Source organism: Cygnus olor, chromosome 2 (assembly GCF_009769625.2).
Source record: "Cygnus olor isolate bCygOlo1 chromosome 2, bCygOlo1.pri.v2, whole genome shotgun sequence".
NCBI classification, from domain to species: Eukaryota; Metazoa; Chordata; class Aves; order Anseriformes; family Anatidae; genus Cygnus; species Cygnus olor.
In genome coordinates, this window is record NC_049170.1 from 95,153,004 (window position 1) to 95,169,046 (window position 16,043).

Below are 16,043 nucleotides of genomic sequence, written 5' to 3' on the forward strand. Positions count from 1 at the left end.
ATCAAGAGACATCCAGAAGTTCCCACACAATGATGACTGCTCTGAGAATGGGAAATAAGCTGCACTACACGTACAGTGACACCTGACAGTGGCTTTTCAACCAAGCAGACCACACAGAACTCAGAAAGTAGCCTAACTACCCCAGCAATGCCCGGTTTTCACCAAGACAGCAGTGAGACCTACGGTTTGCACCTGCTTTCACAGATCTAGTGACATTCAGCTGATTGAGATTGGAACAACTGGGACTCACACTCACTATTTAGGCCTGCTAAAGCATACAATAGCTCAAATGTTATTTAGCATAACCACTAAACGAGTGGAACAATTTTGTGAGTAGATGCAAACAGCAAAATAAGCAGCTGAAGGAGAGCAAGAAGTACCTAAGAAGGTAAATTTCTCAAGGCCATTCAATGGCTTTCTTGTTCCTCCCAAAACACAGATCCAGAAATGCTGGTAGGAATAGGTTTTGCCCTATTTCTTGATCTTGAGTAACAGATGTATACCTGCCTTTGGCTCAGGTGGTTAGCAGGGCAGAGGTTTAAACCTTTATATCTAGGTGTGACGGTAGTAAATGTATTCATTTGCTGTGGGTCAGGAATGTCTTTCTATACATTTTAATAGATCTACATTTTTATTATAGATACTACATTTTAAAATGCAGGGTTTTATCCAAAAATGGCTAGCAATTAACACTGATGATTGGAATAGATGTATTCCAAAGCAACTATAGGCAATCATATAAAAATATTACATATAAAAAATAAATGCATACACACATGAATACATAATTAAAATAGCTATTTAAGCCAATATACTAAATTGCAAACCTCAATTATATTGAATCTACTTGATCACACCAAGGAAAATTGTCTTATATGAACAGTATGCAAAAGCAAACTATGTATCATACAAACTCACCTCCCACTGCTGCCCTTCATCATATACTATAGTTTGCTACACTTATATCCATTTCCTGTGTTCAGTAATAATAAATGTGTAACAAAAATCTTGTTTTCCTTTTAGATAATGTTGAGGTGTGCATAAAATCTTCAAGATACCTCTCTTTATCTTGAAATCTTCTCTACAGTCTTAGCAAAAGACACAGACGTGCATCGATCATTAACCCAGAAAGTGGTTCCCTAGCTTGTTTGTCACATTCTGTCCTCTAGCTATTATTAATTAGAAGTACTCATATATTGTTCAATTAATGCCAGGTGCTACTTACTTTGGGAATGAGCAGGAGGTCGTGTGTTACTAACACTACTCTCAAAGGAAGAGTGGAAGTTGTGTATAGTTTCTTGTAAAATCTGTCTCTCTCGTCCCTGCGAAAGAAAAATAAATTAAAATGAAGTATTTCTGTTTTACGAATTAATTTATCATGAGTTCATAAAAAGATATGAAAACATCCATTTCTATGCCCAGAGAGTCACAGTGCACTACTAGCAATAATGACAAATCCTTACCTCCCAGATACATAGAAAGCCTTGTGGTCATCTTTTCCTGAAACTGCCAGACAGCAGTAGAAGCATTTTCAGGATATTCTCCATGGCTATATAGCATGGAACATTACCCACCTCCCCAAGTTTTTTTTTTAGTCTTATCACCTGCTGCTTTTGATTTTAACTTGGGGGAATTATCTTTATATTTTGTTTAGCTGAGCTTCCTGTATCACAGAGATAAAATGAACCTTGAAACTTAAAAAGCAGCTGAGCAGTGTCAGCAGGTGTAATTAAAGAGATGCTCCAGTCCATAATCTCTCTCTGATGCAAATATTGCTTACTCTACACCATTCCTCGAACTAGTAACTGTGAATATAAAATTAAATGGCATCAAAAATGTAAGGAATGAGAGAAGTGCTATTTATCTAGTAACAAAAAAAAAAATCAAAAAGGAGACCTTTTCCATTAAATTCTTTTTAGTGTCACTGAAATCAACATTCACTAACTGTAACAGGACCAATGTTCATGTTAGTGTTAGCTTCTCATATGATTGTCAATACTCTGTAAAAGAGCTGTATAGTTACTGAACTAGGAAACAGTTAATGAAAGAAGTGGGAATACCACAAAGCAATGTACTTTTAACTAACCAAATACGTTAATGTTTTGTTTGGAAAACATTTGTTTAGCTTTTCTATCTAACATCTGCAACTGAATTTTCAAATATATGTTGAATTAACAATACAAACAAACCTTGAATTAGTTTACTAAGCACAGTACTCCAAAACGTACCTTTCCTGCATTCAGTTCAGAAATAGCTGCCAGAATTTGCTGCCTTGATCCATCAGTTTTAATACCCAACTCTTTCAGATCGCCATCAGTAAGAGTAAGGAAGGCTTCCATATCCACCTGCATATGAAGAAGCAAAAAGTAGTATTTACCTAAGTGTAGATTCATTATTGATGGAGAATTTTTTTTTTTAGTTCTATAAACTCACTGGAAATATTGGTGAAACAAAAACATTTAATTAATTAACAGCACTAAATGGTACCCACTTTTCCACTGTGCTCTTAGGTTTTAAATCTGCTGTTAATAATTCAGCTAATTATGATAATACGGTAACACATTTTAAATATTCCTAGATTTTATTGTTTTTAGAAAAGCACAGTCAATACAAAATATAGTCTCAAAAAAAAATCCTCTCCTTATTGTAACAATTATTTGGATAAGACAACAGTTTTTCTCTCTCCTCTTTAAAAGCATTTTTTGATTTTCAGAATCTTATGTGTACTTTTCCAGTGTCTCCTGAGGAAAACTTAGGGTTTGTTCATATATCAGTTTATACTATATCAAAACATCTATAAAGCTGTGATAAAAACAAACATCTGAAACTTCATATTGATACAAACTTCACACACAAAACGTTTCTACAAAATGCTTCCTTCTCTAAAACTCAAGGGAAGGATAATAAGCCCAGTGCACTGTGATGCAGCTAAAGCATTTGTATGTGGTGCTGAATCCTGAACTCCGCAGCAGTGGCAATCTATTACATGTCTATTCACTGCCCTCTGCCTTCAAACAACTGAACGCACAGGTATTACTCACATCTGATAATGTCTTAAACACTGTAATAAATTATTTTTGCTTATTTTCAGTAATGTGTCTTAATTCCATCCTTCAGGCAAGTCACTGTCACGGGTCTCATCTACAATAATGTTTAGGTTTCCCAAAAATCTCCTACTTATTCACAGCAGATAAGAGAAAACAGCCGTCTCAGTGACTCGCACCCTGCTGCTCTCCATCTGCAAGGGAGATTCCAGCTGTGATTCCAGGAATGATACAGTGTGTCCTATAAACTCTTTATGCCCATTGTATACAGACAGAAAGAGAGAAATCAGGATTTAAAAACAGAAGGGGAAAAAAAAATCTGAAGCATCTATCTATAACAAAATTGTAGATTCACTTTAAAAAACACTGATACTTGCAGTTTCCTGGAGAACTCCAGAAATACCACTTGGTCCATGTTTCAAGGTCCTTCAGCCAAAAACTGTTGTACAACTTCAAAGTTGATAATTTGGATCACAATTCTAATGCAATGTGTGTTGCACCATACTTTTCTAAAACGGTAATTTTTTTTTAATTACCTCTTGTTCCTCAAAAATAGGTTGATATTTCTCAAGTGACAATTTTTTAAGGATGCCAGTCAGCTCATCTGCAAAAACAAAACAAAACAAGGGTCACAAAAGATCAATTTTAGTGATCTCTAAGGAGATCACTAACTGCTAAAGATATATTATTAAACGATATATTTCACACAATGACATATGATAGCAAAAACCCAATCACATTTACTCTGCATCAGAAATAAAAATATTGTTGTGTTCTCACCTAATTCAATATACTGTAATTCTATCTAATTGTACCTTGCTAGGATAAAATTCGTTTTTTGCATCCTTCTTTCTTCCTCATAAAAAGGATCTTAAATAAGTGTACCTCTGAGGGCAACTTATGCACTTTCATGTCTAAAATGCAGGTGCTTGGCCCCAGATGGCTGATCCAGATCATGCAGTCTATCCAGCAAAACTCCTCAAGCAGGCACTGAACTGAATGAGGTATTTCTGTATCATGATCCAGGAAGGCAAGATGTAATGCAAGCAACTACCCAGTCACTCATTCAAAACCCTGATATAACAAGGGTATATCGAAACTCTTCTCCTCAAGTACCTGGCATCCAGTATTAAACACAGATAGCTTTAGTCCAGCTAAGATAAAGCTTGGGCAGAATTTCAGTTCCATAAGCTTACTTTCCCAGGATAACAGCACTGGATATTGGGTTTCCTCTCAAAGAGCAAGGAAATTAGAAGTTGGAGAACCTGATAGCAATTCTTAACACACATTTAAAATGTCACTAGCCAGTTAAAAGACAACTGCAGTTTTACAACAACCCACTATTAACTCTCTTAATTACACAGTACCTCTCTCAATTCAGGATCCTGTTTATTTTTATCACTTTGCTGTCACAAGTGACTAACGTTTTCCCCCTCACCCTCAACAGTATCACCAGTGATCAACTGAAGAAGAGAATCAAAGTCAAAATGAAGAACATGAATGAAAACATTACAGCACAAAACAATATTAAATATACTCTATATAAACTCACATTTATTGTAAAGATAATCACCATTCCACTCCCAATTTTGCTTTTGTTTATTTCACTTCTTTGACTGTCCTATTTCTTTCACCACCAGTAGAAACATGAAAGAGAATTTCACTCTCTAAGCTTCTCAAAAGACATCAGGTATCTTGAGATGAACACGTTTTTCTGTTCAGCATTCTGGAAGCCTCCTTGTTCACACAGAAAAGCTCACAGAAAACTGAAGTGATAACTCTAGCTGAGTCTTATTTTTGTTAGAGTTTGGCTTTTTACCTCAAGGCCAATTTGTTTGGTATGCTTAACATGATTTGTAAGGGTTGACATGGTTTCAGGCTAAAAGCTTTAGCACCCTAACTGAGGTTAGTCCACAGGAAAAGATAGCCAGCTGTAAAAACGCAGTGAGAGAACTTCACACAGCTTGATGAAAAATACCATCTTAAAGAAATAAAATAAAAAAGTTACATTAGAACCCCTCAGATATATTATTAACTTTTTTCTTCTTAGGTTGGCTACCCTTGTCATTTTTCAGCACACTGGTGTGCTTAAAGTTTAGGCTGGAAGAATACTGGAAGAAACTTCCAGGATCTTCAAAACCTAGAGACTTGCTGTCATAAATAATGTCATAGAGTGGCCAGTCACTTTCTTCTATTCTGGGAGCAACTGGAAGAAGCCTTCTACTGAAACTGGGATGCATCAAGCACGGCATCGCTAGTCGGTCGAGGGAAGTGATTGTCCCGCTCTACTCTGCGCTGGTGCGGCCTCACCTCGAGTACTGTGTGCAGTTCTGGGCACCACAGTACAAAAAGGACATTAAACTGTTGGAGAGTGTCCAGAGGAGGGCGATGAAGATGGTGAAGGGCCTAGAGGGGAAGACATATGAGGAGCGGCTGAGGTCACTGGGCCTGTTCAGCCTGGAGAAGAGGAGGCTGAGGGGGGACCTCATCGCAGTCTACAACTTCCTCACGAGGGGGAGTGGAGAGGCAGATGACCTATTCTCCATAATCACCAGTGACAGGACTCGTGGGAACGGTGTGAAGCTGAGGCACGGGAAGTTTAGGCTGGACATCAGGAAGAGGTTCTTCACCGAGAGGGTGGTTGCACACTGGTACAGGCTCCCCAGTGAAGTATAGTCACTGCACCAAGCCTGTCTGAATTTAAGAAGTGATTGGACTGTGCACTTAGTCACATGGTCTAAACTTTTGGGTAGACCTGTGCGGTGCCAGGAGTTGGACTTGATGATCCTTATGGGTCCCTTCCAACTTGGGATATTCTATGATTCTATGAAACGACAACGGTGACCATCCACCACCTCAGGCTGAGGCTGAAATCCTGATGGTGGGACCACAACCTCCCCAGGCAGATGCTTACATCCAAACAGACCTCAAGAGGAGCAGAAGAGCTGCCCTCAATTGCAGGGACCATTTAGTAGATAAGCAATGGCTTGAAGGTCTCACCCAGAGAGTGATGGTCAACTCTATGTCCAAGTGGAGGCCGGTGACGAGTGGTGTCCCTCAGAGGGTCTGTCCTGGGACTAGCATTGTTTAATATCTTTATGAACAACAGACAGTGGGATCGAGTATACCCTCAGCAGGTGTGCAGATGACACCAAGCTGTGTGGTGCAGTCGATACAACAGAAGGCAGGGATGCCATCCAAAGGGACTTGCACAAACTTCAGAAGTCAGTCCACATGAACCTAATGAGGTTCAACAACTCTAAGTGCAAGGTGCTGCACCTGGGTTGGGGCAATCCCAGATGTGAGCACAGACTGAGAGAACTCACTGAGAGCAGCCCTGCAGAGAAGGACTTGGGAGTTCTGGTGGATGAAAAGCTTGACATGAGCCAGCTGTAAGTGCTTGCAGTCTGGAAGGCCAACTCTTGGAACTAGGGGGTTGGAAATACCTAATCTTTAAGGTCCCTTCCGACCCAAACAACTCTACGACTCTTTGATAAACAACTGTAATTCTAATACTTTTCACAAACTTAGACAACATTTTAAACTGTAGGCCTTTCAGGATTTCTTTTCCTCTTTCCCTCTTCCTGTATTATACACGAAGTTTGAACAACCTCAGAATCCTCTCATTTTTTTTTATATCCTGCACTGCATAATGTTTCACTTTTGCTTTTTCACGAAATCTTTGTTTTACTTATCCTATACCCATACCTAGTCTCCTTACCTACATCTTTATAAAGGTTCTGGGAGCTTTGACACATTCCTCCTATTTAACAACTATTAGTACTATTCTATAGGAGTAGGGTAAAATTACCTTTCTCCAAGTTTTCACAGCCTCCTTTTACTCTCACATGGTTTCTTCTTTCAGGATTTTCTACATCACTGGTTCTCAGAATAGGGAAAAACTGCTGATGGTCCACCAACTGATTGCCTAAAAAGAAACCATGCGCACTTCTGAACCACGCTGCCTACTGGTCCTTCACAGTGATAATCAGAGAAAATGAATTAGAAAATTAATTTAAATTTTCTTGAAATAAAAAGAAAAAATTTAACATTGCATAACTTACTCTTCTGATTGCTGCTGGGCCTCTGACTTGCTGCTCCTGACTAAACTCACAGTAAGAGAAGCCCTTGAATTAAAGGACCACTCAAGTATGAAAGCTCACAAGCACAACGAACCCCAAACTACTTAGGCTTCTCACAACCTACACTTCTGCTACAGAGAAAACTCACTGTATCATGGCACTAGCGGTGTAGTCATAAAGCCCTGCTTCTCAAGGGGAGAGTGTAACAGCTGATAGCTTGGAGAATTCCCCTTCTTATCCAAGAACCAGTTCTCTTCCCTTTATATATTTCTAAACTGACAACTCTTACATTATCAAGCCATCATTACAAAATGGCACTAAAATGTGAAAGGATTTTCTCCAGCAGTCAGTACAATATGTTACAGCTAAGCCATGATAAGAGGACAGAAAGTGGGTCAAATACCACCTCCTTTTAGTGTCAACTACAGGGAAGTACAGTGCCAGTACAAAGTTAAAATAAACGAAAATAAAAATCAATCCTGACACTTGCTAAAACAAACAAAACCCACCAAAAATAGGAAGCGTGCCTCTTGAAGAAACTAGATAAAAGGTACCCACATCTCTTATTTAAAAGATTCTGAGTCATGTTATTTTTCTCACTTTTTTGAAATGTTTACAGGGGAAAAAATATGAAGTAATTGATATCCTGTTTCCAATATGGTAAGAGAACTTTTTAAAATAAATGTAATTTAGATCTAAAATTTAAAATTAAAAGGCAGTAATCTCACTGGAAAAGTAGTAACCTAAAATTAAAAATAAGGTCAAAATAAGGTTACTTTTTGCAATTTAAAAAAAAAATACAGCTCTTAAAAGCAGATCCATGTACCAATGAATTGTTATGAAACAAAATTGTATTTCTGTAATGAAATGTACTGAATGTAATCGTCACTGAATTTATTAAAAATACACTTTCACTCCAAATTTGGAGAACGTACATTTTCTACCCTTAGTAAAGAGCAGAAAATCAGTATTTAAGCCACAAAGAGGGAGAGGGGAGAGAAAGGATGTGCTGTAAGAGTGGCCTACCTACATGCTCTATGCTAGCTTTGAGATGGTAATTATCTCCCTCTAAATGGAAGAGATCACAGCTTTTGGAAGATAAACAGACACAGCTACTGCTGGAATGTCAATCCCAAATCAGAAAACACTAAGGTATTTTTTCTAGAAAGAAAACAACTCTCACTCTCATGCTGATAAACAATAATCCAGTACAATTACAGTTTTAAACACTATGTGCTCTTGATACATCAGTCTCCTGTAATTACAGAGACCTACTCACCATCTTCTGTAATAGTACCACTGCTGGAACCATTGCTCTTGGCCTGTCTGTGAGAAGAAGAGAGAGAGGACTCCACGTTGTGAACCTTAGGAGACGGGGAGGGTGATGGGGAAGGCGTGAGAGTTGGTGATGTGCTTTTAGATGTAGATGAAGTCCCAGATGGAGGTCTTTTGTTCATCTCCAGTTTTTGCTATAGTTAAAGATATAATCATTTCATGAATGAAAAATAGAAAAAAGGTGTTTACCTATATATGTTGCTTCAATATTATTTATGATTCATAGCTTTATATTATTTCTGCAGAGCACATATTCACAACTGGAAGTATCTGCTTGATTCATATTGAAATACTTGGAGTAATACTGGCATATCCCAGGTGAGAGTCAGTCCCTCAAACTCATTAAGGAAAACACATTTATTAAGGCCGCTATTTTGGAATAAGAAAATTATTTTTCATAAAGCAATTCTACATATAAGCCTTATAACTACTCTGTATAAAAGCTGAAGTTATTTTGACTCAGGTGAACAGAACAGAGGTCTTTTTCACTGAGAAATTTAATCAAATAAACAAAGCCTCAATTACAGCTTCTCAAAGTACATCAGATGATATTTTAAAGTAACACTTCATGCTAGATTAACAGAAATAAGTAGCAAGCACAAACCAAGTTTTAGGTGCACTTAAACACCTTGCTTCACTGGAATTAAAGTTTCCAGTCAATCCTTAAACTTGATATTATCTAACATCAGTTAAATGATTCCAAATTTATTAATATTTTACAGATATTTAATTAATGTGGAGGCATGGAGGCATGGAAATGGGAAAAGTAGTGAATTATAAATATGTAAAAAAAAAAAAAAAAACAACAAACCAACACACCAAACATAAGTAGGTATATCAGTCTTTTCAAAGAATGGTTAATATAACTCACATCCTAAATTCCTAGATCTACCTACCACTTCAAACATTTTGATGTTTGCACTATATGACCTAAAGAGAAGTCTACGTGACATTCTCCTGGATTCCTGAACTCAGAGTTTAACTTAAAATACTTTTGTCAGTCAGGATGCTACAATAAAGACATAAGAAAAACACTGAGGTAGGTAACAAGGCAAGAAGGAGAGAGAGTCTGTGACTCCTGGCTCTAAGTTTTGTTACTGTGTTGTGGCATAAAGGGAGCATTTGTAGTTAATCAACACGATGCAGATTAAAAAGATAAGACTAACTTAAGTTGGTAGCATTCTTCCATTACTCTGTCCTACACCAGAATGCACTACGCCCTCAGCCCTGCATTTGACTAGAAGCATGATACAGATTTGAGAGGTTTCTGCAGAGCACTCTGAGCTCATTTCTATGTTTTGTCCCTTGATACATTCCGAAATTTCTCTCTGTAGTCTATTATTTTACATTTGTGCTTTAAAATGTTCCTCCTTCTTTGGTGCATTGTCTGCGTTTATGTAAATTACATCACTCTGTAAATTGTTACTCAGCCTTTTGCTTCTTTTCTTTAAGGCTTGTACAATCTCTACCCTCATGGACAGCTTTTGCAAATGGAGCAGTGTAACATCGCAGCACTTTTTAGATCGGTTATTTCCAAGTTTAGACAGCATGATCTTAATGGGAGGGCACAAGCATTTCCACGATGGATATGCGTGGTAAATTTTCACCACTTAAGCTGTTTACTACAACCACAAAGTAGCTTGCTTAAGCTCTTGCAGCCAGCGTGGATCCCTATGCAATTGCATACTGCCAACAGAAAACTCTTGTTTGTGTATCATGTCTGAGATGATTTTCTGGACACCTATACTGAGATCCATGTTCATTACTTTTTTTTTTTTTTTTTTTAAATCAATGAGTAGAGTGAACTTCATCTAGACATCTGAGCAAAGAGCACTGAAAGAGTTGTTGCCTTTCCAACACACAGGCATCAATTCTATTTAAAAAAATATTAAACAGTATGATGAACTGCCTTCCCAGAAGATGATTTACAGGGCATCACTGCTCTCTACTTCTCTATCCCCTAACGTCTAACATCTTTCACTGTGAGTAGGAATAGTAATTAAACTTCTTACTAGCAACATTGCTGTAATAACAGGCCCTAAGATCTGCAGCTCAAAAGTTATAGGCACAGGTATTATCTCTTAATAGGCTAACTAATATAATCGCGGAAAAAAAAATGTAGTAATATTTTTTGGACATACAAACTTTCTGAAATTATTTCCAAGCTAAGATGAGCTGAGAGCAACTGCTGGGAGTTTAATTAGAAATATATTGGTCAGACCACCTCTGAAAGGAAAAGCACATGGTACCTGTTCAGAAAAGGAGAATTTAAGGAGTGAAAAGGATAATGAAGTGGCTTTGTCTACAGGAAAGAAAGAGACAGATCATTTATAACCTGGGGAGCAGTTATGTGGGTAGAAGGGAGAAAAGATTATGAGTCCATAGCTTCTGGGGTCCAGCAGAGTTGTAGATTTTAGCTCCCAATCCCATCTTTGAAAAGTGACTTGTAGTCTCTTTAGAATCAGGGCTGACAGATCGGAGACGAAGTGACTGTTCATGGAAACCATTCTGACACTGGCAGTTGCACACTTTTCTTTTTCTGACCATTGTTTGCCAGAAATTTCACTTATTAAATCACTAAACTATTTTGTAACTTCATTTATCATCAAATTTAACTTATTAAATATATACTTTGCTTATTGTTGCCATATAAGACATCACAGAATGAGATAGCAAAGGTAGTAATTTTGTATTATGGCCATTTTTGTTTCTTGAGGCACAACTCTAAGAAGAATCTCACGAACAAATGCAAAGAACACAAAACAAAATAAAGAATTGTTTGGAGATTCCACAAGCAAAAAAAATGAGAAATTTTGCTCTTGGTCATGTATACTACCATTTGCAGAATACCAGACTTACGAACTAAAACCCTGAGTCATGTGCTTTCTTTCTCTTGCTCTCTGGAATTTAAACTTTCCCCATGTGAATCAACAGAAGTCTGTTATGATCACATCTTCTGTTACAACGCTACTCTCTAACTTGTCTCTGTGAAGAGGAAAGATTTTTGATCTTTACCCTTAAAAATTTTGCACTATACAGCTGCTGGCTTCAAAGTACACAAAAAAAATAAAATGGGCAGGTCATGAGGGCAAAGCTATTTCAGGAAATTCACAGGAAATTCAGCACAGATAATATAGCCTGCATTTGTGAGCAAAACCTGGCTTTGGTAATGACAACTTAACGCTCATACTGTTTGAAAATAAAACCTCATGGATGAGTACATGCATACTGTTGGAGTGGACAGATCCCGGTACACACAATCTCATGTTCTTCACTCAGGTTGTGCCTTTGGAGGGAAACTGGCTATACCATTTCAGAGGAAAGCTCAGGAATAACTAACATGTAAAATGCTGGACTCAGTCAGGGCCATAGGAAGAAGTCGTAATAAACCAAAATAATAGTACACATTTACCCTAAGATCAAGTATTACATTTATTGTTTTTTAAAGAGAGTGAAAATAATAATAAACCAAAATCATATTTTATTATGTCTGACCTTCTGAGAATTTGTAAAGAGAATGAAGGTTTGTAGAGCTGAAAAGTTTCCACTACTGTAGCAGCTTATTCATTCATTTTAGGCTGTGCAATGTCATGCAGTTTTATTTATGAATCACCCATGACTGAGGCATGACCTATTAAAATAAATCAATTTAGAAGCAGAAAAAATGGCATTCATCTGTACCTTTACTACATGGCCATTGCCAACAGTTTGAGCACACTGCAAATCAGACAGGGTGGATGAAGGAGTTGGCTGGACTGGACTATTCTGTTGGCTGGGCTTCTGTTCAGGTAAGCCTGCTGCTTTTCTTCTCTGGGCTGCGATTTGAGACAAAACATTATCTGCACTGCCACCTAAGAAGAAAAAGAAACCAAACACAGAGTCAAGGAGACCATCATTTTTAAAAGTCTGTTAATTCTCAGTTTACATTTCTCCACCATTCACTCCCTCTTCAAAACTGACTGCATTAAGTAAGAGACAGAACTGTAAGGTTCGGATCTGTTCAGCAACTTTCAGCATATAATAAAATATAAAACTAAAAAATAAAAAAATAAAATATAAAATATATAAAATTTTATTTTTAATTTTATTTTAAAAAATATAAAATATAAAATATAAAAAGCATATAAAAAATACACGTAGCAATGAACAAGTATACGCCTAATCCACCATGGGTGGACTCAGTAAAATCAATAAGGTTTCTCTCAGACAGGGGTTAACAAGTGAGATGTGAGGTTTTGTTCCCTTACATTGGTATCCAAAGTTCAGTCCTGTTCCAACAGCTTATAGAATTTTCAAATATGCAGCACTACAAGCCCTCAGAAGAGGTTTAATTTCTTCTACAATCATGAGAAATACTTTTTTTTTGGTGAACCACATTCAAACGACTTTTGTATTAAAAACAAGAGAAGCGTGGTACCTGATCTGTTATGCAGTTCTCCTCCGTGCCTGTTAATTCCTGCAATGTTATTGGATCCACCAGAAGAATGGGGAGAATGGTTGAAGTTGTTGGAATTTGAAGGAGATGCAGGTCTTCTTGCAAATGCTGGTAATTTGACTGGCCTTGTACCTTTGCTAACAGACATCTGGAAAATAAAAATAATTTTTATCTTTCTTATTTGAGCAAAACAAAAAAAACTTCAACTACTATTTTATTTATTGTAAGTTCAGAAACTTTCTCTGTAAAATAATCTTATCTTACATTTACAAATACATTTATAAAAAACATACATAATGTATTGAATATATGTAGTTATATAAATGCATGTAATATATTGAATATATATCTTCAATGAATGACATGATATAATAAAGGCATTAATTCTCCTTAACCTTTGGCCAACATAAAATGTGCATATGTGTGATGCACTTGAGAAACAATATAGAAAATATTACGAACAGTGGCAAAAAAAATCACACGTAAAACTTCTTTCATGCAGAATCCTTTTTTTTGTTTGTTTCTCCTATCTTACAGAACAGACTTACTACATTTCTTTCCCCTACACCCTGATCAACACATTTCTTTCCCTACAGAGGGAACCATGGCTAGTTCTCCTCTACTTGCCCTGCTCCTCATGTGCTCCTCATGGGACCCAACTATCCACTTACAAACATCTTACTATACTCATTTACTACAGCCATCCTTCCAGGACGATGAACCAAACTTTACCTTCCCGGGATCTATCACTTGCCTTCTCCACCACACTCCACCTAGATTTCCTCTACTGGTATTAAGCTAACTTTCAACTAAAATAGGAATACAAAAAATGTCTAAATGTCTACTAAAATGTCTTTATTGTCCCATTTCTAGAACTGACAAGAAATACAACTCCAGGCTAGTAAAATAAACTTTTCTTTAACCTTCGATATTAGAGTCCTAATTCGAGGAAGCAAGACCTTCTCTTTTTTCCTATGAAAGCAAAGGTTGTCAAGGTTGTTTTGCTTCCTGCAAACAAGGCATTTTCCTTTTGTTTTGTGTTTTCACTACTAAAAAAAGTAAAATCAGGCAAGCTCCTTCTATAAAAATTAGACTTTATTCAGACTTTTCCCCCTTTTACACTATTTGTACTGAGTCTGTACATCTTCAAGCCAATGTGACCACTAATTGCTAGTTTTATCACATACCAACCCTTTCAGCATATTATGTCATTATATTTTCATATACATTGTATCTCACCAGTATTTCTTCTCTTCCCTTCAGGTCCTAAAAATTGAGAATCTTCTATTCTTTTCTTCTCCCCCATGCTGTCTTCAAAACCAGAGCAGTTTCTGGCACACTAGAATGACTGTGCCTAGTTTGGCAACTAAAATGTATGGGTGTAACCCGTTGTCACTTTAGCAGTTTGCAACAAATTCATTATGGCTAGACATTATTCTGGTTTACAGCGAACAAGTAGTTTTATTTTATAGAGACCTTTCATTCTATTGATGTTCCTTCGACAGAGACATATATTCTTCTTAAACAGGAGATCTTAAAAGGACAAGCCATTACTAGAGACAATGGATTCAAAATCATTTCTAAACACAAAACGAGCATGGTTTGCCAGCCAACACGCCCTGGACATATTTTTTCACATATTTCATTCACTTACTACATCAGAGTTCCCACTGCTGTTAAAATCGTGCTTGATCACTCTCTGTGGCCAGGCAGTTCTCATCTGTTCAGCTTTGCCATCTTTGTTGATTCGTGTTCGGTCAGAATTCCAAAGCTCAAAACTCGAGGGTGGTAAGAAAGGGGGTATCACTGCTTTCAGTTTATCGCTGGGCAGCCTGGTAAATGGAGCACTACTTCTCAACTGAGAGAGGAAAAGAAAGAAAGGGAAAAAGAAAAGAGACTCTTCTTAGAAAGATATCTGGGAGCTAATGATGTAGTTTCAACATTAAACAAAAAGATGGAGACAAATGCATTTTTAAACAAAATTAAATGGAAATGAGATATAAAAGTAGTATTTGTGAAGATGTACAACATATAACAGACACAATCCAATGTTCATACTGGCACCAGTAAGGAAGCTCGTTCATTCAATACAATGAATACAGTTCATTAAATCATAGAAGCTGTTTCTTTCTTCATTCATTTCAGCAGGAATGTTAACAAGTAGTTTCCAAAGAAATAACAAACAGGATGCTTGGTAAGGTTCTCTTCTCTGAACCCCTAGATAAGACACCTAGAAATAGGGAACAAATATTTGTTCCCCCTCTACGTGTATTCTCCAGAAAGAGAACCACAAAAATGACACTGGGTCCCTGAAGTTCTGTCAGTCAGTCATATCAAAATTTGCTCAATCTTCTTAAAAGAACACACAAAAAAAATCAACAGCCAAACTTAATGACATCTCCAGGGAGTAAACTGTGGGGGAACTTAACGCTCCAGTGTAACAAAAATAGAAAGAGAGTAATATAAGCACAACTCCCAAAGTAAGTTTCATGGTTTCCTCCATTATTTCTCAGTTTCACATTGCACTGTGCTCCATGTTTCCCTCATAGCATACTTCTTGTCAACTGTTCAGTCTACTTTACTAATTCATTGCTGTTCATACAAAGGTACAGACAGCTGTTTAAAAAAGTTCTTGAAAACTCGAAGTGAAAAAAGTATCTATTAAGAGCTGCCATACTGTACTATTTGTAGTACTTACTAGTCTACAGAACTACAGATGTACCACAGCTTGTCAGTTCCTGTTTAGTGATTATCAACAACTGATAGCTCTCTTTTTAATGGTGACTTGGATAGCAGGTTAAAAACCAAAAACAAACAAGAAACATGTAGCTGCATGATCTTCTGAATTGGACTGAAGATGCCAAGAGCACTGCAACATACCATGGTTGTCAATAATTCATCATTCTTCCCTCCTTTTGCAGTGTTTACACCTGAAAAAAAACATAAATGAAGTGTTATTATCTGCATGCCCCTGCTACTTATTCTCAAGGGTAGCTTTTGTTTTCAAACATTCAACAGCTGTACCCCCTGTAAGCACACACAAGCAAATTTTCCACTGAGACTTTTAGTTATTTCAATTAAAGTTAAGCTGATAATCTTATTTCACATCACAAACTGGAGGGGTTTTGCACAGAGAGCATAATTTCA

The 16,043-nt window shown here is 37.0% G+C and overlaps 1 protein-coding gene across 2 annotated transcripts in view; it reads right to left on the reverse strand.

Moving 5' to 3' along the window:
• Positions 1 to 16,043, reverse strand: part of ANKS6 (ankyrin repeat and sterile alpha motif domain containing 6) — a 46,100-nt gene that overhangs the window by 6,391 nt on the left and 23,666 nt on the right. Inside the window, exons 8-16 of one of the 2 annotated variants that reach the window (XM_040549348.1) lie at positions 15,777 to 15,826; positions 14,551 to 14,754; positions 12,879 to 13,044; positions 12,143 to 12,312; positions 8,406 to 8,595; positions 6,856 to 6,972; positions 3,581 to 3,648; positions 2,229 to 2,345; positions 1,226 to 1,322 (exon numbers count right to left, since the gene is read on the reverse strand). In XM_040549348.1, coding sequence (XP_040405282.1) covers positions 1,226 to 1,322; positions 2,229 to 2,345; positions 3,581 to 3,648; positions 6,856 to 6,972; positions 8,406 to 8,595; positions 12,143 to 12,312; positions 12,879 to 13,044; positions 14,551 to 14,754; positions 15,777 to 15,826 — 1,179 coding nt within the window. The remainder of the gene's footprint in view (positions 1 to 1,225; positions 1,323 to 2,228; positions 2,346 to 3,580; positions 3,649 to 6,855; positions 6,973 to 8,405; positions 8,596 to 12,142; positions 12,313 to 12,878; positions 13,045 to 14,550; positions 14,755 to 15,776; positions 15,827 to 16,043) is intronic. The other variant, XM_040549351.1, reaches the window with a different exon arrangement.